The 22469-nt window shown below is 43.1% G+C and overlaps 1 protein-coding gene across 1 annotated transcript in view; it reads right to left on the minus strand.

The window, feature by feature from the left end:
* The window catches only part of LOC108884024 (plexin-A1), a 185487-nt gene that overhangs the window by 14974 nt on the left and 148044 nt on the right, over positions 1 to 22469 (minus strand). The window contains 10 exon segments of the mRNA XM_018677631.2: positions 2461 to 2717; positions 4017 to 4159; positions 7936 to 8170; positions 9537 to 9680; positions 11641 to 11877; positions 12960 to 13053; positions 16101 to 16268; positions 19393 to 19475; positions 19477 to 19530; positions 19664 to 19787. Of these exon segments, the coding sequence (XP_018533147.1) occupies positions 2461 to 2717; positions 4017 to 4159; positions 7936 to 8170; positions 9537 to 9680; positions 11641 to 11877; positions 12960 to 13053; positions 16101 to 16268; positions 19393 to 19475; positions 19477 to 19530; positions 19664 to 19787 (1539 nt within the window).

Below are 22469 nucleotides of genomic sequence, written 5' to 3' on the forward strand. Positions count from 1 at the left end.
ATAATTTGCTAACTTCTCTCGTTAATCATAAAACCTGCATGTAATGAGGGGAACCTCTGCACGTGCATGCCTCTCGAGCAGATACACGTGAACAACTGGCGAACTAAATGAAAACAGAGCAATTAAAAGGCATTGTAATTAACAGACTTATTGCGTCTAATTTGTTAAACAGTTGAAAAGGAGACCGGCACTGAGGGTATGGAGTATTTCCCTCTCTTTGTCATCGCCCTCAGATTTACCTCCTCGCTTTACACCATCCTTCCTTTTCAAATTAGGGAGGAACAGGAAGACTGCTTAATTATCCATTCCTTGTTTTGTGTTAGATTAATGGGGGATGCACGAGAACTATGGAATTTTCTGCAGTCCTTTGCCGGGTTACTGGGTTGCCTAACTGGCCCACATTCCCACTCTTGTGGTAAATATTAGTCTTTTTTTGTCATTAGCATGGCACAAGGTGCAAAAAGGAAAAGAAAAGGTACAGTTTGTTGAGAAATGACAGCACCAGAAGATATTTTCTTGTCAACTTTGCACGGAAAATCTGCTTTTTTTGTGACGACGGAGGTATAGTAAAGGAATAAAGAATAACACAGGAAACTAGGCCAATGTGCATGTGAATCCAGTGAAGTCCTGTAGCAGGAACAAAACGTGAACTCCTACGCTGCTGCAAGCCTCCCTGTTTGACTGTTGAGTGTTGTTTGATATATGTGGAGCAGTTTTTCTTTTCCATGGCTGTCAGCAAAATATACCGGATGAAAGATGAGGCAACGGGGAACGAAGGATTGGAGGACGAAGGATGGAGGAGGTGAATACACCTGGACAGAACATGCTTTTGGGCATGTCAGGGCTTCATAGTGGGCGACTTTTAACATCTGCTCATTCAGGGTGGACATGTCCCAGCACCAATAATTCCAAAGTTTTTAAACATGTGCTGCAGGAGGTGGGAATGATGCAGCTTTCCTGGCCACACACAGCGACTCTCAGCCTATAATGTGCAAATCAAACCAAATGAAGCCGATACAAGAGCATCCTTTCACCATAGGGAATGGAAATCCACATGGGAGCCAACTATTAAGTCGTTCTTCTCAGTGTATATGTCTATAAATAAAAAATTCTAAAGCCTATCTTTTGCAGCAAAAAGACCAAAACAGGGTGAACCGTGTGTAATAATTGCTGAGCTTATTAATGCCAGCTCCTGAGGCTAGTGTAGTTAACAGGGACAGCGTGTTGTGACCGTACGCCCCAAGAGGGGATTGGAAAAGGCTTCACACAGGCACACTGGCTGAGAGTCATTTATTTGATTAGATTTTTAATTAAATATCTCTCTGAGGAGAAGGAGGAAAGAAAAAAAATACAGAACTTTTTTTATCATTTAATGTCTAATTCCAATTTATTTGGAGACAGGCCATTTCTCTAATTGTATCTTTCCTTAAATACGTGTATCTTTTCCTGCCTGGCTATCTGCACTAGTTCATTTCAACTTCTCTTGCCTCCCTCTGCCTATCTTCTCTACTCTCTCTCTTCATTTTGCACCTTTTGTACATTTCTACTGTCTTCTTTTTTCTTTCTTCCTCTCCTCCATCTCCCCATATGTTTGTCAATTTGCCTCCAGCCCAAGTCTCCCTCTAGAAATTTTGCCTTCTCTCTCTGTCAATCATCATTTCCTTCCCTCCTACTGCTCCATCCACCTGTATCGCTGCCTTCTCACCTCAAATTCATTCCCTGTACTGCTGCACATCTTCCCCTTTTGCCCTTTACCTATCCTTTCTCTCTCTATCCCTCACACCCTCCCTTGTAAATCCCTCTCTTCTCTGCCTTTACATCCCTAGCCCCCACCCTACCTCTCTCACACTGTGTGTGAGGGGAGAGAGAGGTCTGTCTGACTGTGGCTCCACTGGGAGTGTGTGTGTGTGCTCAGGGGTGTAATCCTCTCTGACAGGGACAGAGAGACAGAGTTGAGAGACAGAGACGAGGTAACGTCACACATTTATGCCTCTAAAAGCTACAATCGCAGTTCCCTGTCTTCAGCTGTTTGATGAAAAAAGAAATCACTTGACATTCTCACAGAGCACCACTCTCTGTTTTCTGTTCTCTTCCTATTTTAGCAGCATAATTACCATTTGCTCCCTTTTGCATGTGCTTTACCACTGCCATGACAACAGGAGGGCAAAGAAAAGGGAAAAGGGAACAATGACAAGAAACAAAACTTTTGTTGTTGTTTAACTTTTTTTTTTTTTTTTTTAATTTTGAAGACTATGTGGTCAAGGTGCTCACATTCAGTGGGGCGCCTCCTCTAAAGGACATCCTCACTCAGTCAGGAGTGTGCTAAACAAAGGCCTGATAACACATGCACACACAAAGTGGCATAACCTCAACCTTGAACCCCCAGTAGGGAAACTATGTGTGCATGTGTGACACATTTTTGAGTCTAGTTTCAACCCCTTTCCCTCCCTCTTCTCCTACCTCCTGAGTAAGAGCTTGGGGTGGTTCTTGCTCTCCAGGTTTTTGTCGATGAGGTCAGACAGGAGCTGTTTGAGGACGCCCGTGGCGTACTCCATCTCCCCCTGCAGCGCCGTCATGATGAGGGAGGCCACATTGCCTCTGTCTCGCATGGAGAAGGACCGCTGTGCCTCCAGGGTGCGGATGAAGGTGAGCAGGAAGTGCTTTTTGGTCAGCAGCTGGCCGAACAACGTCAAGGCCTTCTCCACGTTGGCGGGGACCTGGGAAAGAGGGGACGGAGGTGATGATGGGAAGGAGTGTGAGGAGAGGGAGAGAGGGTTGGATGAGGGAAAGGTAGTTGGACATGGGGAGGAGAAAATGAAAGGAAGGCATGGATGGAGGAAGAGGATGAAGGTAGAGTAAAGGAAGCAGGAAATAGGGTGAGGAGAAGGAGAGAGAGGGGCGGAAAAGGTGGAGAGCAGGATGAAGAGGAGGATGTGGAGAAAAGCATTGTGAGTTATAGTTGAGAAATGGATTAATGAGTATGTGTGAGAATGAGGAATATCATATGAAGGGTACATTGGGAAAAGAGCCACACACTCACATGCACGTCATGTGGATGAGGTTCCTGCTTCCAAATATGTCCATAAAACAAGGCTTTCAAGGTTTGCTCTCTTTCCTCTCTCTCTATTATTATCCCAATCATCTCTCCTTTTTCCCAGTTGACTGTATCCCTCCCTCTTTACCTCCCTCCATTCTTCACTGCCCCTCCTTTCAACTGATTCTTTTCCTCTCTCAAAGCATCGGGCAGGCCTCCCCCTCTGAGGGAGAAGGACGGAGGTTTGAAGTGAGAATGTGAGCTTCATGCTGTAATAAGAAATTGATCTGCCTGCTAGCGCACTACTGTGGCCTGTGATTGCCTGGGCCATACAAATGAAAATCCAATGTCGCACTACACTATCCCTTTGGAATACAGTTGATAGCGCGGGTAGATACTGCAAAGTCTCAAAGCCCCGTCCCTGCTGCCGTCATCTTACATGCACATCAGCGGAGCGCACGTGTGCATTTCCATGTAATGTGTGCGCAGAGAGATGATGGAAGGAGCGTTTCTGTGTCCACACAGCCCGGGTTCATGAGAGTGAGAGAGTGTTCACGCTTGAGGAACGAGCAGTAGCAAAGGAGAGAGTGTTTTATTGAACGTGTGAACATTGCTTTTTCAGGGAGCCTCAAACAGGCTCAGTCCTGTAGAGGCAATCTATCACTTGCACCAAGTCTTAGTGGAGCTCAGACATTGCTCACTCCCCAAGAAGAACTATACCTTCACTGTATTACATCAAACTGGAGCTTGCCCAAAAAAATTTGTTCACGTAAGTTTTTTCTTCCTTAGCAGTGTTTGGACTCTCTTCTACCTTGTTCTTGTTGAGTCTGTAAAACTTCTGTCTTAACTTAAAATGATTTTAGGTCAGAAATGATACATAGTTTTCCTTCCTCTAACAGAACAAGTGTCTTTCTTCCCACACACACAACAACATTCATTCATGTGTGTGCATGTGTGCAGAGCGCTCTCTACTGACCCGTACCTCCATCTCCTTGAGCACAGGGTGGTCCTCAATCCCAGGGAAGAGGACCCTCATGGCGTAGGTGCGGTAGTCCAGGAAAGGGATTCCTGCTCCATCCAGCTCCTGGGTGAGTTCATGAATGTCCGTCTGCAGCTCTGCAAAGGCTGCGCAAAGGAAAAGAAGAGGAGGCAAGATGTGAGTGTTTCAAGTTTCAAATTAAATAAAGATCTCTGAAGATTAAATAAAACACAGAATTTAATTACAAAAGACTGGAAATTATAATACATCCCAAACACACCACTGTTTCTCTAAGAGTAAAACACATCTCTTCATCTGCATCACCTCAGGATTGGAGTTTAGAAGGAATGCAGGTTCAAACACTGTTGCATGTAATCAACGGGCAAAAGTGAGTATCAAAGAGACATTTATTTAGGTGTAAATGCTGGGAATTATTACTTAAAAGGTGGTCATTTCCAGCTTAAAACCTCCAATTTTAAAGTTGCGTTCTCAAGTAATGAATATTATTTCCTCTCCCTCAAAAGTGGAGAGGTGTTTCAGATTTAGAACTGGAGGGAAAGCAGAGGAAAAGAGAAAGAGGAAAAGCTATGGTCTGCAACAACATCCAAGTTGAATCGTGTGCAACTCTAGCCCAAGTCCTCATCTTTAGTTTGAGTATTCATGCCTCCGTCAACCTGATTTCCACAAACAGCATGCTTTAGAGAGGAAAAAGGCAAACAGAGGTGAAACTGAGGGAAAAGATGGAGGCGTGTGGAGGAGTAGTGGTGTAAAAGCAGCATCATGTGATCGCTCTGCACTGGGAGTGCAGTGAAAAACGGAGGGAAGAGGGAGGAGAGGGAGGACGGAGAGGAAAGTGTTATGGTGCTCAGTGGCTGGAGGGGAGTTCAGGATGGAACTGCACACAGGAACATGAGCCTATGAGTACACACACACACACACACACACATTTTATGCTGCCACCTCACATGCCTGTTCTCGTACAGCCACACACACACACTTTTCCCATCTTGCCCCTCAGCTGAACACATAACCTAGTGCCCAGATGATTTATGTGAGTGCATGTGTCAATGTTTTTACACATTTTCCATTCTCTGTGTTCTGACCCCATTCTGTATACTCCAGTGGCTTCACAGTCACATCTAGAGGGAACAAATGGGATCAAATCCATTCTCCCACTCACATCCCATACAATTGAGCATATAGCTAGTGCTTTTGGTGAACTGCCTCGATTCCATTTTATAAATATAAAACTCCCTTGAGGAGGAAATGCACAGCTATATGGGTCCATTAGCTTGAATCTGTGTGTGTGTGTGTGTGTGTGTGTGTGTGGGTGCCCTATAGCGTCATCCAAAATACACCAACACATGGATACACAACCCAAACAAATTATGAACTAAAGCCCAGACTAACAGATGGCTTGTGTCACCCTATCCCTCTTTTCCTATCTCTCTTTTTTCTCCCTCTCTCCTCCCTTCAAAGTGACATCTTAGAGGTCACCTCTCTCTCCCCTATGGTTGCCTCTCCTCTGCTACATCCCTCCATCTTTCTGGTTTTTTTTTCTCTTATTAGCTCCCTCATGCCCTCCTATCTCTCTCTGCATCTCTAATCAGTCTTTTTTTCTTTACCTTGCCCTATCCTTTCACTCAGTTACTTTTCATCCATCTCTCTTTAAAGTTAGTATTTCTGCTTGTCTGCAACATTTCTGTTTGCCAGGACTTCCCTGAAAAAAGTGGTTCATTCCAACCTCCTACTATCAGTCACTTACTTATCTTTCTCCCATGTATTCTAATCACTTCCTCTCTTTCCACTTGATGTTGTCCCCTTATTTATTCCCTCATCCTCATCCTCAGCAAATATTTATCTACAATTCTCTTCCTCTCTTTATCCTTCACTATCTTCCTATCCAACTGCCTCTCTCTGTTTCTCTAATACAATCCTTCTTTGCTTTCCTTCCCATTGTTTTTCCTCTCTCATAATCTCCCTATGCATCTCTTCTTCTATACCCTCACTTTCCTCCTCCCCCTCTCCTCTCACAAGTTGTCTGGCTTATTTATCTCCCTCACTCCATCCCCCTCCTTCCATCCATCCTCTTGTTGTCTTCCAGACAGTGGTGACAGCGGAGGACAGGACAGGGTCAGCGCACCTGGACTAAGCCGCCACAGACCGCAGCCAATCATTGTTTGACCTGCTGTGAGTGTGAGTAAGTGTGTGTGTGTGTGTGTGTGTGTGTGTATGTGTATGTGTGTTTGATTGCAGGTAGTTGCAAAAGAGCAGGACATGAAGATTCGAGCATCAGGGGGAGTGGTGCGCACATACAGATGACTCAAGAAAACAAATGTGCTGTGTGTCTTTGGGGTTTCCTCAATATGGGCTTAAAACTTAAACATTTAACAAAACAGTTGATGTTCTAATGGGAATGTGCATTTACCATTGTCTAATAATTATTATTCATTTATTCAGCCTGACCTATCCATCATGCCAACGTCACTTTGAAACAGAATCTGCGCTTGTGGTTGCTAAGAGTAATCCAAAAACGTAGCATTGCGCTCACATAATGTTGTTTCTGTGACTCAACTGCTGACAGTTTGATCAGACTCAAGTGTGTTATGCTAGTGGCAGCTAATACAGCCTTGAGCTGCTAGCCTCAAGCAGAGATGAGGAGTGGGCTACAGAGATTTGGTAATCTCACTTCCTTCTAACTCCACAGCCCCAGATATTCTCTAATTTTTAAACTTTTAGTCTTTAGCCCCAACCGACGCTGACTCAAGTGACATGACTTGAGGCAATTTATTAGATTTTGTGCAGCTCACTCTGGAGCAAGAGAAGGCTTTATACAACTGTTTTACATATGCAGTGCTACTCCCTAATACCTGTAAACAGATTTTGATGTGTAAAATCTGTGGAGCTCCCATTTAACTTTAGAAATTTTAGAGTGTAAGAGGTTATTTTATTGAGTTGACTTAAGACAACCTGTGCATCTGTGTCTCTGTGTTTCCGGGGATGTAGCTAACAAGCTATGAAACAATGCTGCAATTTTTAATCAGACCTACAAACCTCTGATTAGTTAAACTGTTTCTCCACCAAATAGCAATCAATGAACACAACAAACTGACAGACCACCCCATGACATCTCTATTAGGAACTACAGTAAATTTATGTTATTGTAATATTTGAATATTTGAAGTTCTAATACAAATGTATTCAGATGATTATGGCTATCAGTATTCTCCTTCTATTTCTCACCATCTGCTGCTCTCTCTTGCCAGACAAACCAGTAATAGCATCAGTAGGCTCTCACTGGATCCATGCTGTCTCCTGTCAAATGAATATATGCTAATGTGCTGCTGTGTAAGTCTCCCCCTGCTTTAGTGGTCGCCAAACCCCTCCCTCCTTACTGTCTCTGACTCTCCCACCTCTGTGCCCTGTATCTGTCTAACCTCCATCTCTCAGTGTAGATGGTAGTGAGGCTAGCCATGCAGCTCTCTCATGGGGTGGAGAGCCAACATCTGGTGGCTGGCTCAGATCAAAGTACTCCTCTGGAAACACACCAGCACCCACGCACACATGCACACTCACTCACTCACACACACACGCACACACAGACATACCGCTGCCACCCTAACAGCAGGAGGACAGTTGGCAGCCAGAGGGAGGGAGAAATAGAGAGTGAGAAAGAAAGCAGAGAGAGAAATGGATACAAGTGCTGAATGAGAGTTGTGCAGCTTTTGAGGTAAAGCTGTAGCAAGGGAGAGATTTACACAAAGTCATGTGGGGACATGGGAGTTATTTGGGGAGAATGTTTAAAGTATGAGTATGAAAGCAGCTAGCAGAACATCAGCATTATATAAGTAACTTTTTAAAGTTGTCCAACTAACGTAACACCCCTGCTGCCCCCTTGTTGCCAGATTTAGTCCAAACTCACCCTCTTTGCACTCAAGGGCCACCCTGGACTCCAGGTTGTCCATCTGCAGCTGAAGCCGCTTGAGGGTGCGGTCAGCATCCCGTGACTTCCTCTTATAAGCAATCAGGACCACAATGATAACCAGCAGGAGCAGGCCACCACCTCCTCCGATTCCGATGATGGCAGGCAGGGTGAGGAGGCTGTCTGAGTAGATCTGCAAAGTCCCTGGTGAGTATTCAAAGCCTCCAACACGCACCTAGTAGACAGACAGAAACAGGAAAGTTACACACTTGTTTGCTAGCGCAGGGTGAGAAACATCACACACATATATAGAAGAGAAAAAAAAATCTGCAGCAATATTTGACAGGGTTCCAAGTGAAAGCTGTAAAGCACTTTCATTTACATCATGTAGCAAGTAAATTAGCTGCTGCTACCGACATTATATCTTAAAAGTAGACAGTAGACAGTCATGCACAGGCTGTACAGAAACAATATTTTGGCATTTTCAAATCTAATCTACAAAAAGCTACTGTGCAGCTCCACAGGATGATTAAAATGTTTCACCCCACACCTGATCACAACTGCTACAAGTCAAATACAATATTAAAAGATTATGCGAGGTGCCAATGCTAAATTCCATGGTGCAATTATACTGGAAAACCAAGCTGTGCAGAGATGGGCCAAGTGCAGGCCAAAACTCCCCCAAACCCTTTACATCTGGGCTGGGGGAGGCAACAAAGCCCTGGGGCTGTCTTTGAAAGCAGCAGAACACATATAGGTATACACAATCTCTCTCTCTCACACACACGCACACACACACAGACACACGTGACTTTCCACCATATCACTTCAAAACACTTCTGGCTTGCAGAACATGCGAATAAAAAATGGAGGGATATGTTTTTCCCCCCTTTCTTTCCCCTTTTATTCCATCTTCAGCTGGCTGCATGTCTATGAAATACTACATGGTGGAAGGTAAAAATAGACTGAGACCTCTCACGCCCACTAGCCATTTTTTTGGCCTCTATTGAATATCAATACTGTTCAAATCCCAAGGAGGATGGCAGCCAAACGAGACCAATCAAAAGCCTCTGAGACATAAATACAGTCGCAAACATCGCCAGCGGTATAACAGACGGGATGCGTGTGCATTTGCATGCATGCAGCTATTTGAATGGGAGAAAAGAAATCTAGAGTAATTGAAGAGATTTAAGTCTGATGGATTGGAAGGAAAAGAATGAGATGAATGAATGAAAAGAGAGGAAGTGGATTGACATAAAAAGGAGGGATGAATAGCACGGCTGAAACAGCAGAGAGAGCAGCAGCTATTGAAGAAGATGGGCTGAGAGGCTGAAAGATGTGTGAAAGCCGGATGCTCCAGAGGTGGCAAGAGGGATGATGAAATAACTGGTACCTTAAAGACAGAAAATTGTAACCTAGAGAGGGATGATGCCAGTTGTTTAGGTTTTGCATGACTGTATCTGTGGATGTCACAATGCTCTGTTCAGCGTGTGCAAATTAAGTGTAATATAAGGAAGAAACACACATCATAAAATGAAAAAAAAACAAAACAAAAACATTCATCTAACAGTCCTCTACAAAGGTATAAAAGTTTTACTTACAGTGACTTTGTGTTCTCCGGTCAGGTTAGGCCATTCACACAGCAGCTGGCTCTCAGACAGGGTGAGAACACAGGGCGTCTCCCCGATCAGCACCGTGTAGTTTAGCTTAGCGTTTCCTGGGGCTGCAGGAATTAGGTTACGGCCCTGGAAACAGACACACACATGCTTCGGTTACTTACAGAAGGTCCAAGTCTAAGGTGGTCTACATAAATAGAATAATAATCACTGTGTGCAAATTGAAAAAGATTCACTCTAACTGTGATTTATGCTGTTGAGAGAGAGAGAAAAAAAAAAACTTGTTTCTGATTGGTTGGCAGGTGTCTGTCAACAGTTCAGCCATGGCTCTAAATCCCTGTGCAAGGTACTTTAAATTGCAGGTAACCATAGCAACAGTGCTTCTGCTTGATGCTGCCAGATAGGTCTAATAGAAACTGACTAAACAATGAGTTAAAAACAAAAATATGCATTATGACTGTGATAAAAGAAGACTTGGAATAATACTTGTAGACGTGTCCCGGTGTAGAAATTCCAATCCAATGAAGGCATAACTGCACAAAGCTGACTGACTGGGCACAAAAATGCGAGACTCCTGTGTTTGTTCTGCTTTTCCTACTTAATTACAAAGTTTGCAGCACTGTTTGAGAGTTAAAAACTGAACTTTTACGAAATTTAGCCAAAGGAAATTAGGTTATTTGATCAAATCTGGTGGCTGAGGGTGGCACGAGTAAAAATGATGCAATAATGTGTTGGTTGCATAAGTGGGAAGTGTTGGGAAGTAAATAAATTCTCTTCTCTGCTGCCTCTACCTACCCCTCCTCATCCTAACTCACTATGCTTTGTAGAGTGGAAGGAATTAATTGCTGGAAAATCTCAATGAACGTCTAATTTCTCTGCAATTATTTAATAGGATGCCGTTTCTGGGCTGCTTATTTCTGCAATTCTGTACCCGGAGTGTGGTGGGGCAATCAAAGCTTTTCATTATAGAATTATATTTAAAGTTACAGGGAAGAGAGGCGTGATTCTTCATTTCTAAAACTCCACCCTGATTGGCCGAGAGAAAAAAGGCTTTAGTTTTCCATGAAATTGCATGATGATTTTCCCTCTTGCTCCTTTGAAGTTCAAGGGGAGAGGTGAAATGACAAAAGACAGCGAGCGTGGGTGGTGCAAATGTGCCCGGGATTCAAATGCATACTACCTCAATGGCTTAAGAGTAAACACAGCTATGAAGTCTCTCCTCAGAAGTTATCTGACAGAAATCTGAGCAGTTGGTATGGCAACGCATGGGTCCACTTTATAAACATTACTTTCCTTTGCACCTGATTTTAAAGGTGGCATTTTTTTTAAAGGTCTCCAAACCCCGTTGGAGACAGGAGGTAGAGAAATAACATCTTTCAAGGTTGAGGCACATCTGAAAGAGAGCTGTGTTGAAAGAAAAACTCTCAAAGCGTAAGGAAGGAAGGAGGAAATTGTCTATGTAGGAATGTTCGGAGCAAATCACTTCAAATGCCTCTCTGCGTCTTATCAGTTGTGTTGGATGCCGAGGTCGCTGCAGCATTTTCTAAAATAGCTATTTGTGAGTTTGAGCTTTTAACATTGTTGACAATACTCAACATAACCACCATGTTGCTATCTACTAATATTGCTTCTCGAGTGTGTCAACTGAGTGCTAACACTCAGCTAACCTCGCTTTGTCCTGGAGTCTTGGTGTTCTTCCACACCTTTACAGAGTGACCTTCCATAAAAAGTTCTGATACAAAGCCACAGCAAGGTCCATCCTGACATCATTCACTTAGACATTAGAACCATCTTTTCCCCCACTCAAGCCTGGTCTATGTGAAAGAGAAGAGAATGGATGGCAGAAATAAAATGGAGAATGGAAAACAGAAAGGAAAAAAATTAAGACAGAGAAGATGATAAGAAAGACAAAGAGAAGAGAAAGGCAGAGAAGCAGAGGGAAGACGTGAGAGGGGAAAACAGAAAACAAAGAAAAAGTAAAGCAAAGTCAAGAGAATAATAAAAAGAGAAAGAATGTGATGGATGTAAAGCAAGCTCAGGTAGAGACAAGGCCAAAACAGATCAATGCTAAGAGCAGGAGGCAATTTACCTTGAGTATGAGTGGTGAGCTGGGCTTCAGCTCCAGCATGCCCGTGGGACTCAGAGGTTCGAACACGGGGTCCGGGTGGTAGCTGAAAGTCTCGTTTACCACCAGGACAGAGCGCACGTCATCCATGACAAAACCAATCTCATCAGGACTGCTGCCAGTCTCCGAGAAGCCTTTGTCGGATCCAGCCACAGAGGGCGCCAGACACACCATCACGGTGTTGTTGACAACAGTACAGTTCTACAGAGGGAGATCGAGAGAGGGGGAATGCAGGGGAATTTAAGAATAAAGGGAGGAAGAGAAAAAGGGAGGAGGGAAAAGAGAAAAGGAGAGAAAATATGATAAACAGTTCAATTAACTTTGACGAGCTGATTTAATTTCCCATCTGACAACCTTTCTACCTTGTTTACATTGCTTGCGCCGTAGTGCATTTTAAATTTCTTACATAAAAGATGATGTTAACTAATACATAATCAGCAATATATACAGTGGCTGAAAAAAGGTTATGTGATGAGAGTGATTAAATGTCTCCGTAATGACATAATGAGGAAGAGGCTGGCTTAATAACATCAGTGTCGTAATCAGTGTTGATATCATCCGGAAATCCCCTGTGGGGTTCGACACTTAAATCAGTCACCAGAGAACAAATTAGTCTGTAATGGCACACAGAGAAGCAAGAGAGGTCAGCCAGTAGCTGTTAACAATAACACAGCATGGCTAAAGAGACCTTTGCATAGTTCCACAGCATGTTATAGCCATACATTATGCTCTACATTGCACATGCTAACACGTTCAAACACAAAGGGTGTGTGCTCTCACAAACACAGTACAAAACTGTGTTTATAGGTCAACAGATACATTAACAAAGCAAAATAAAACTGACTGCAGAGAGGGGGACAAAGGAAAAAGAAGGGATATTTTTACTTTCAGCTAAGAGTGGGAGTGGGAGAAAGGTTAGCTAAGCCCCGTGGTGCTAGGTGAGGAGAGGGGGATTTGCCAGAGCCGCTTTATTGCTGGTTGACATTTCAAAGGTTAAACTGCTAAAAGGAAATTCAACATCAAAAACAAACAGAAAATGGGCCCTTGGCTGGTTGACCGACGGGTCAGGCGTGTGCGTCTGTGTCTGAGTCCCAGGGGTGTGTGTATCGTCTGAAAATCAGTTTTTCCACAGAGAGGGAGAGGGAGACAGTAGAGAGACAGTGAGAGGAAGACACCTATGTGTCTATATTGGTCTTGCTCTGTCTCATTCGCCAAGTCAAGTCACTGCTTTTTTTGTTTTGTCAATAAAAACTGTGTGCGGGTGTCTGGATCCAACCACTTACATTTTCGGACTTGGCAGATCCGTACTTGGCTCTCATTTTAGGCTCCTTGATGGTCGCCAGATTGGTCCCAGTAATGGTCAACATGGTTCCTCCACTAAAAAACGAAAGAGGTAACAAGACGTATTATAGAGAAAATCAAGGCAAACACAATGATATGGTGCTGGGAAAATAAAAACACTTCTATGAGCGCTTGTGTGTCACATATTCATGTCTCATATTCTTGCAGGATTTCAAGTGCATACACTATTCAGCAGACCTATCAGTAGAGATAAATGTTAATAAATCTGTTCTCTGTGTGAGCCAAGAGGGCCCTCCAGTTGGCGATTTACCATTAATGCTCGCTCCTGCTGTAGCCTTTCGCCTGCTTATTCATGGAAGCCCATTTTCAGGTACTGATAGAAACACTAAAGCCCTTGCATGAATGTTAAAAGCTTGTTTAAACTGATATGGAGGCTGGAGGGAAGAATAAGCGAATACGTAGCATTACTCCTGAGAGCCGGAGCTTTTGGCCTCTCCTTGCCACCTCTCGAAAGCCAGGGGAAATATTTTCGGAGTGTATTAAAGTTGCACTGTGGTATTTTTCAGCATGAGATACACCTGGCAACCGCACTGCTGTCAGTGATCGACATATTCTGTGACCTTTACACCTGTGACCTATTCAGGTCTTTGTGATGCTGACCAGCAGAGACATGGGTAATATGGGTGAGAGTCCTATCCCCCGCCACACCACCTTCTCAACAACCTCTGCTGGCCTGAGAGGCTGAACTTTATCTGATGTGAGACGTTCTGACAGCAGCTAAATAAGTTAGCATACAACCTAAAACTGGGAGTGGGGGTAAGATGAGGCTTTAAGCCCAGTGCTAACTGGCACCAATGAACAAAAAACATATTATACATATGATACACTGGCTGGTGTGTTGCTAGGTTTCATACAGGCAATGGCACACTGCTCCAGTGACGGGTGTTTTTTCCCTGAATAATAGCAACTGAGCACATGTGATCTACCAAACCAGACATTACATTCAATAGTGGAACTGGAGCATTCTGAAAGGTAAATATACATGCAGAGAGGCCACACAAGACAAAACATCTATATCTTGAAAGATGACTGTGAGGCCAGACGAAGCTGGAGTCAGGGGAGGCCGCTCTCAAAACTTCAGGCGAGAGTAACACTTGTAGTAGAAGAAGAGAGCAGGAAGGGATTTGAGTGAGGCAAAAGAAGGCTTGTGGCTTTTGAGAGGCTGACAGATGTTAAACTGGTAAAGAGTGTGGTGTGACAATGGAGCAGTCAGTCAATTTAAGAGATTTAAGATAACTTAACACGCAGTGGTTCAAAATCTGTGATATGTGGCAGCACTCCTTAAGGGTAGTTCTGTGGTAGGATAAGAATCTTTTCCACAGATACAGTGCACGCTATATGATGTACTGTGTACACTGCACTACACTGTGTAAACTAGACAACGTGTCACACAATCTCTGCAGTGCCATGTATCCGTGTTGTTAGCTTGAGAACCTCCTCCTACACAGAGGAGAGCAAGTCTCAGTCATGTCAGATTTGTGTTTTGGACAAGGGAGCCTCTGTGCTGTTTGAAATAGCCCCGGCAACAGGGTCACCAAAGGGGATGCGGCGACAAAATAGCTTGGTAAATAAAAGCGCGATTGGCCTGGAGAGCCAAGCACCTCCTTCCTCTGGGAGTGCTGAGTGAAACACCAAACACAGGCAGAGTGCCGAGGTTATTTCCCCCCCCAAGGCTGGAGCCAACACTTTAATTCTCGTTCCTCTCGCCTACCCTCAACCTTTCATTCATCCAACTCCAAATGAGACTTCTCATCCACTCACACCTCTTTCGCATGATGAGAGACTTTTGTCTCCCTTTGGACTTTTAAAAGTGGCACCCATTTTCACCTAAACCCCCTGTGATGATATTATATTATGCTGATAATTTGTCTGGAGTTTGAGTCTAATGTGAGCTGCCCAAACAGCTGTTACTAACAAGTAAATACCAGGGGTATGCTGTATACAAGTCAGAGTTGTTTTAATAACAACATGATAAATATGACTTTTATTCACCGGGGATTCAGAGAGTATGCAGTGGTCCTCCCTTTCCTGACAGGCTTTTAACAGGACAGACAGTAGACTTTTTGTAGTAGTCTTTATAGTTTTTGTTCATCCTTTACTCTTTCATCTCTGGCTATTTTTTAGGATCCATTCATTATCTGAATACTAACTTTAGAAGAATTTAAGTACATGCAACAGTAAAAAAAAATATCAGGAAATAATGTGTGGCAAGTTCCTAGAACTATACTTTTGAAGTAAATGAGACAGTCAACAGTGTTTGTGAGTGTGTTTGTGTGAATGGGCTGGGTTCATTTCTGAGCAGTACAGTAGAGGAGTTTCTAGGTCATGCTAGTGAGCCCATTAGCATTTGGAAGCTCTGAGCCCCCCACCCCCCCCCACCTCCACAACACAGCTTGTGTTTGCGCAGGAAATCTTCCTGTGGCTATGTAGTCTCATTTCAATAAGTCAAGTAATATTTACAGATACATCTCTGCTGCAGCTCATCAACTAGCAGTGCACTGCTTCAGGAGCCTCCTTTACTGCTGTTCCTGCTTGCAAAGATTTACTTTTGAAACATAAAGATAAACAGAATAAATAATATGCCTTTGAAAAGCAAGATGAGTGTGAAAACGAAGAGGAATGTAGAGTTAGTGGTTTTTTTTTTTCAGACCCAGTCAGGGAGTATGGCTGCAGAATAATACATTTATCACCTTTTACATAAAGTTCATATTTCAGCCTTGAAGAAAAGGTATATTTATGTATGGCACAACCACCACAAGGGATTAATAATATATTGATGCTTTTTTATCTGTTGTATTGATGCACATCAAGCAGCATTGTAGATCAAACACTATGTTGATGTAAATTATAGATAATGAAACAACCACATGATATGTTGATTTATTATATAATGATGCCTGATGGAGTTTGTTATATGGTGCAACAGAACTGTAAAAATACTGCAGTTTGTACCAATACAGCCCAATTTTCAGATCTTCCTTATTAATTTTTCAGCGTGAATCACTTTAAGGGCTGAAATGTGTGATGGATGCATTTCATCTTTGCTCTGATTGGCTCCTCACCTGGCAATACTCCAATCAGGTTCGATCTTGAGGATGGTAGGATCATCTGTGTAGTTGAACTTGACCTCTGGGTTCCTCAGCTCAGCAGAGTTGATGTCCACCATGACTGGGGTGGTTCCTGGAGATTGTCCCGCTGGGGTCACACACACTATCTCCTTGCCACTTCGCCTGTTGCAGCAGGAGATGAAGGGAGCAAGAGAAGACAGGAGAGAAAGATATTACATACAAAGCTCTATGAAGGTCTCTCTTAAAACGGACTGTATGCTGCAAGGTCCAAAACAATAAGTTCTTGAGAAGGGGTTTGAGTATTTGGGAGTTGACTCTCTGACAGGCTCTGGGATAGGCACGCAGAAAAAACTGAAGTGAGTGCACAGGAAAAATAAATCCTACTTCATCCCTTAAATAACTCATAAATTATTTATCTGATGCGACAAAAAAGCAGACTCGCAGACACATGCGCACACGCACACACACAATGGTGACACAGTCGCCTATCCACATCAACATCTTTCAGTCTGTCCAGCCATGGTTTCATCAGCCCGAATCGCAGAGTGCTGTACTTCAAAGCCCTCTCTCTATCTCTCTTTCTCTCCCTGTCTGTCTCTCCTTCCCTCCTGCGCTTTTTCTGGCTGATAGATCTGAAGTGGCAGATCAGGCTGGTCGTCTCTCTGTGTGATGTAACCCCCTCCCTAGCAGACAGGCAGCCAGCTGTGACCTGCTGGGAAACTTTGTGCCGCTGCCAGAAACTTTGTGCTCCACTCCAGTGGCTCATTCCGCCGTGCCCTCCCCCCCTGTCAGGGGGAGAAGCTGCTGGCCGAGCAGCGGGGGTATGGCTACCTGTGAGACTGCATGTATGTGTGTGTGTGAGCACACCTACATGTGTGCGCAATCAGTGTATTGAGCAGGTGCGCTTGCACTGTGAGGAGGTCTGTGAATTTGCATATAAATACAGTACGCAGGTAGAAGATTAACATTGTGCAAGTATGTGTTTTACGTCACTCATCGTCTACTAACATCCCACAGCGTGCTGCAAGTGTGTGTAAATGGGTGTGTGTGCATTGTGCAGGCATGATGGCAGGCAGCGCAGTGTGAAATTTTGAACATGAGAAGAGCAAGCTGATCTGTACACAAATCCTCCCCCGTTATCTGCTGTGAAAGTGAAATCCACAGAAAGATGGGAGATGATGGTGAAGATGAAAGAGTGGAAACCTATTTTGGCTGCTCTGTCCTGGTGGCTTATGGTGGGGTGGGGCTGGGCAACTGAGCAAAAATGGGAAAAAAGAAAGGAAAAACAGGAATCGGGTGTCTTTGTTGGACATATCCCTGCTGTCTCCCAGGAGGCAATTTCAACATTGTCCTCAGACTGAGAGGGGACTGAAGAGGGGATGAAGATAGAAGAAAAAAAAAAAACGAAGGACAAAATACAAAAAAAGGTTTTCCACATTCCACTAGTGCTGTGTTTCCATGGAAACCATTTTCACAACACTGTCGCCGTCAAGAGCGCCTGTGATCCCGCGTACGTTATTTTTGACAAGGTTGTGGCCACACAAAAGAAAGCCAAGAGGGGATACAGAAAGAAAGAAAAGAGAAGCAAAGAAAAGGGGTTGCAGAGAGAGATAAGAGGATGAGTGACTCGGGGTAAATAGGTTTTGATTAAAGCGGAGGCCCCACTGAATACAAAGACACATTAAAGAGATGGACTCAACCAGTTCATTACTTTGGCCATAAAGGTTATTGCTGCTCAGTGAATGAAAGGCCAAGACTATTATGTTCACCTTTCTCGGGATGTGCTACAGAGCTTTTAAATTGGCCTTTACTTTTCTTTTGATATGATATAGAAAGAACTTGAGAGGTCCAAGCTCATTAGTTTAACCTGTCACTTGTTGCCTTAGAGAAGGAAACCACTATAATAAAAACATCAGCATTTTGGAGAATTTGCTAAAAAAACAAAACAAAAAACACACAGGTAAAAAGACAAATAGGAAAAACAGAAACAAGACCAAATTTGGACTAAAGCTTCTGCTATGATGGAAAAATGTAAAAGTAAAAGTAGTTTTATAACATTTTTTCTGCTTAGAAATTCCTCTCAGTAGATAGGTGCTCGCTTTAATTCACCAACAATCTTTTCTGTGAGGTTTCTTCTCTCTGCCATCTGCCAGACACCATACATGGGTGGATTTAGTCCAGAGCTCAGTTCACTGTCAGATTGCCAGGAAGGGACTCAAAGAAACAATAGAGTTCTTGGCTCACAGAACTAGAGTCATATCAAATTGGATCTATGTCTCCTCTTCTTGAAATCCTGGCACAATCTATTGCAGAGTGAGTGACAACAGAAGATAACTGTGGCAGATTATTCTAAAAACTAAAAACTAAAAAAAAAAAAAAAACGTATTTCAAACATGAGTTCAAAGCAGGAAAAATATGAGTTACCAATTACCAGCAGCACCATATCATTCCTTTCAAATTACAGTCATATCTCTGACAAAATGTGGGCCATGCACTTAAGTCATTCACAGCACAACTGAACAATGATATCAGCTTCCCAGAGAAAGGCTACACTGTCATTCTCACAATTGCTGTGAATTATAGTACTACAGGTCATTCTCTTAGTGGCTGCATTTTTCGGACCTGCTGCAAATCAAAGGCAGCAACCGGGAAAAAAAGGGTGATTTTAAAAAGAAATTACTATAATTATTAAAAAAAAAAAAAACCTGGCAGACTGATGAAGAAAGTAACAGATGGGGGAGGGGGGGTAGGCGATCTCAAAGCATTATGACTTCTCTATAGAGCAGCATAAGCCAAAAACAAAACTCCACACTGACAGAAATAAACTAAAAAAGGCCACAATTTTACCCTTGTATTTCAGACATAAAATCAGCTACATTTGATTATATCTTGCAGCAGTAACACTGCATGTACTTTGTTATTCACCATTTGGAAAGCTTTTACTGGCACAGTCCCTCCCTGCCTACGCTGCAATAGAGGTTCTGTCCATCTTCCCTGTGAAATGAGCCTCTGTAAACACCTTTACAAACAGCATGACTTTTGTAACTAAGTGACAGTACAGTGTTTCATAAAATCTTACCTTGTAATGAGTATTGGATACCAGAATAATATTGATATCATCACACATCACAGATTTATTTAATAAGTTGGACCTAAATGGATAAGTGTATGTACTAATACTAATACTAAATTACATGTTACACATCTCCTGAAACACTAGTGTTGTTGTGTTGTCAACTATAGCAAAAGAAGCTGTGGATGTTTGGAGCACTTTACAGTCACTAACCTCTCGAATCGGCAGGGGTGAAGTCCTATCTTCACAGACACGGCGCTGCCCGCATTGAGATGACTGCCTTCAATGGTGATCCTAGGTTCCTCCAGACAGGGGGCCAGTGGAAGGATGGACACGGGTAAAGTATGGAGACTAAACAGCGACACACAAACGGAGGACGGGTGGGTCAAGCATGACTTTTTAGCTCGGCTATGGATATCAAATCCCATTTAAACAACGTCCATAAAGCTTTGTGTGAGCTGTATCTTGAATTAACAGTGCTTACCACAAAGGTGAAGGCCTTAGTTGAGATAGCTTTGTAATCCGGGTGAATGCAGTCCCTCACACACACCTCCACCTGAGCCTCCTGCACCCTGTAACCTGTTGCATCATTGAGCCGACAGACAATCCTGAAAAAGGGAAACACAGAGGTGGACAGATGAGTTTAAGTGTCACGACTACCTAAATAAATGCACAAATTACAGAGTTTTATTTTCAATCTTTTCTTAAAAACAAGATCACTTTTTCAGAAGGAAGAAAATTAGCCCAAACAAGGACTAAGTGAGGAAAAGAGGGGGAAACAGTACGGAGCAGATGATAAAGCGAGGAGAAGAGAAATGTTGCACTAAGTCAGAAAAACATTCCAATAGCTCAGAATAAACCATTTCTGTTGCCTTATTCATAAAAATAACAAAAGGCTGACCAGATGCTCTATTAATGGAAATCTGCAGTGCTATGAAAGGAAAGAGTTTTGCATGTGAGTGTGTGTGTGTCTGCAGTAGTGTGTACTGTAGATCCATAAGCTTCGCACTTGGCCTTGGGCGCTGGCTGGCCAAATGAAAATCCACTGGAGAAATGATTGAGTGAGGGGAGGAGTGGCGGTGTAGCCCGCAGGGGAGAACACACACCCATACACATGCACATACACTTACTCCATGTTTCACCCACTGGAGACACACTTGACTGTTAATTAGCCAGAGCGAATGAATGATACGGAGAGAGAGGGTGAGAGTGCAGAGGAAAGACGGAGGTAGAGAAAGGAAGAGAAAGGAAGGGATAGAGGGTTAAAGTGAGAGAGGCTGATTAATTGAACGCGCTCATATCCTACACCCCCCTACCCCCCCTTCTCTTTTGCCCTAGATGAGTTATTAACTCTCCTGCTTCCATCCTCCCTGCAGGTGGCCATGGCAACTGCAGTGCTGTGGTGACAATGAATTTCACATTCCGATGCTGTGCGTTTCCATTGTTTTTATTTTCCCTTTCATTTCTTCCCAGGTCTCCCACTATGACAGGGGCCGTGATTAAAATGCTGGACAGCTCTCAGTTAGAGACTGCAGCTTCACTCACATCATTACTGCACAGATGACAGGTGGCTACATTGAGCTGTTATTATGTGGTTAGAAAGACAGAAAGTTCATGGTACATTTGTAAGGATGACAACATTATAAATTATACCTCACTCAATCAAGTAACTGAGATGAAATCTGATCGTAAAAAATTAAACATATGTCAAATTGTCACACAGAAACTACTAATAAGGCAGTAAAAAGAGGGACACAGGGTTCTGTTTTTCTCACTGGTGGCAATGATTTACTTTTCTCAACGTGGAATCAAATCCATCTAGTAAATATTTAATGGCCGATGTGACTGGCAAGACTATTAAATAAATGTTTTCTTTTTTTTGCAACTTAAGTCCACTCCCGTCACAGAAATAGGGAGTGGTGTGCAGGCTGGAAGAAGTACAAGTGCCGGAAGAATCAAAGAGAAATAACCAGAGCGAGAACAATGTGTCTACATTTTGCCCAACAATCAGTACACCTTCTTCTCTCCCCCCTTTCTAGCAGCTGACCTTTGACCTGTGCTGTCAGTCTTGTGACCCTGTCCTGTCTCCTGTGCTACAGCTCTGATAGGGTCACGGGAAGACGAGATCAACCAGGCCGCTAATGGCACCGTATGGCTAACATCACTTTTAATTAGCATGACAGCCTCACTGCCAGCCGCGCCCTCTTCCACCTCTTCCTGCGGGTGCCATGGCAACGGGCCAATGCAGCGGTACAAGGCTGACAGGGTTAAATATCGACACCTTGGTGGTTTTGGATGTGACTGCTAGGACAAAATGAACATGTGGTTAAGAAAAAGTTACAACACAGAACCGCCTGACATTACTCTGCGGCTACAGAAGTACATATAAAAATAGTATGTTCTGTGAGAATACGACAACATACAAGGATATAAATTATAAATCAAGGCTGACGTGTCATTGCCATTTTTCTAAACCCATTTTGGGGACACCTGTCATTGTTGGTGAGAGCTGCACAGCGTTCTGTTGTCCTGACTGCCAAATCATCAAAGTCACATTTCTTCTGTTTCGTTCTTAGTGAGGGGGCAGAGAGAAAACAAAATCTGCTGGGACCGTTCTGCACAACTCAGCAAATGGAACATTTGTGTACAAATGACAGCTACATAGTTGGAAATAGAATATTGAGGACACCTCCAGCTGTGACAAGCGTCCCCAATTTTTCCTCGTCCTTAATTGTATCTTCTCTACTTCTGGATGAATTCAACATAAAACAGAGTGTGACTCATCTAATAGTTTCAATATCTCTGGCTAGCTATAATAATCGACCACCAGCGTCACACTGGCTGTGTTTGTCAATTTTTTTCATTCTGAATGAAATCTAATAAATGATTCTCGTGTTATTACTTACATGAGCACTGAGGAAAATTACTGTGATGAAGCAACTCGTTTACAGTCATGACAAAGAGTTCGGTCATGTCCAATAAACTGAACCTAGAACTCAAGAGAGTATTTGGAGCTATGATTGTTTACTGCCGTTGTACGAGTAGTACTTTTCCCAGAATATACCACTGCAGTTATTTATTGGAAGTTAAGCTCTACCCGTGGCACCCACCGTGATTCAGAATTTCCCAGAAAGCAGTAAATATAACTTAATCAGAGGGAGCACTCACATGACAAGCTTTCATCTGTGGAACATTTTTTAGAAGATATATACCACCCACTTCAGATGTCATTAAATTTCTCCCAGAATGGGCAAAAATTAATTCTGATGAAGGTGGTTACAGGAGGTAAT

Source organism: Lates calcarifer, linkage group LG12 (genome assembly GCF_001640805.2).
Source record: "Lates calcarifer isolate ASB-BC8 linkage group LG12, TLL_Latcal_v3, whole genome shotgun sequence".
Lineage (NCBI taxonomy): Eukaryota > Metazoa > Chordata > Actinopteri > Centropomidae > Lates > Lates calcarifer.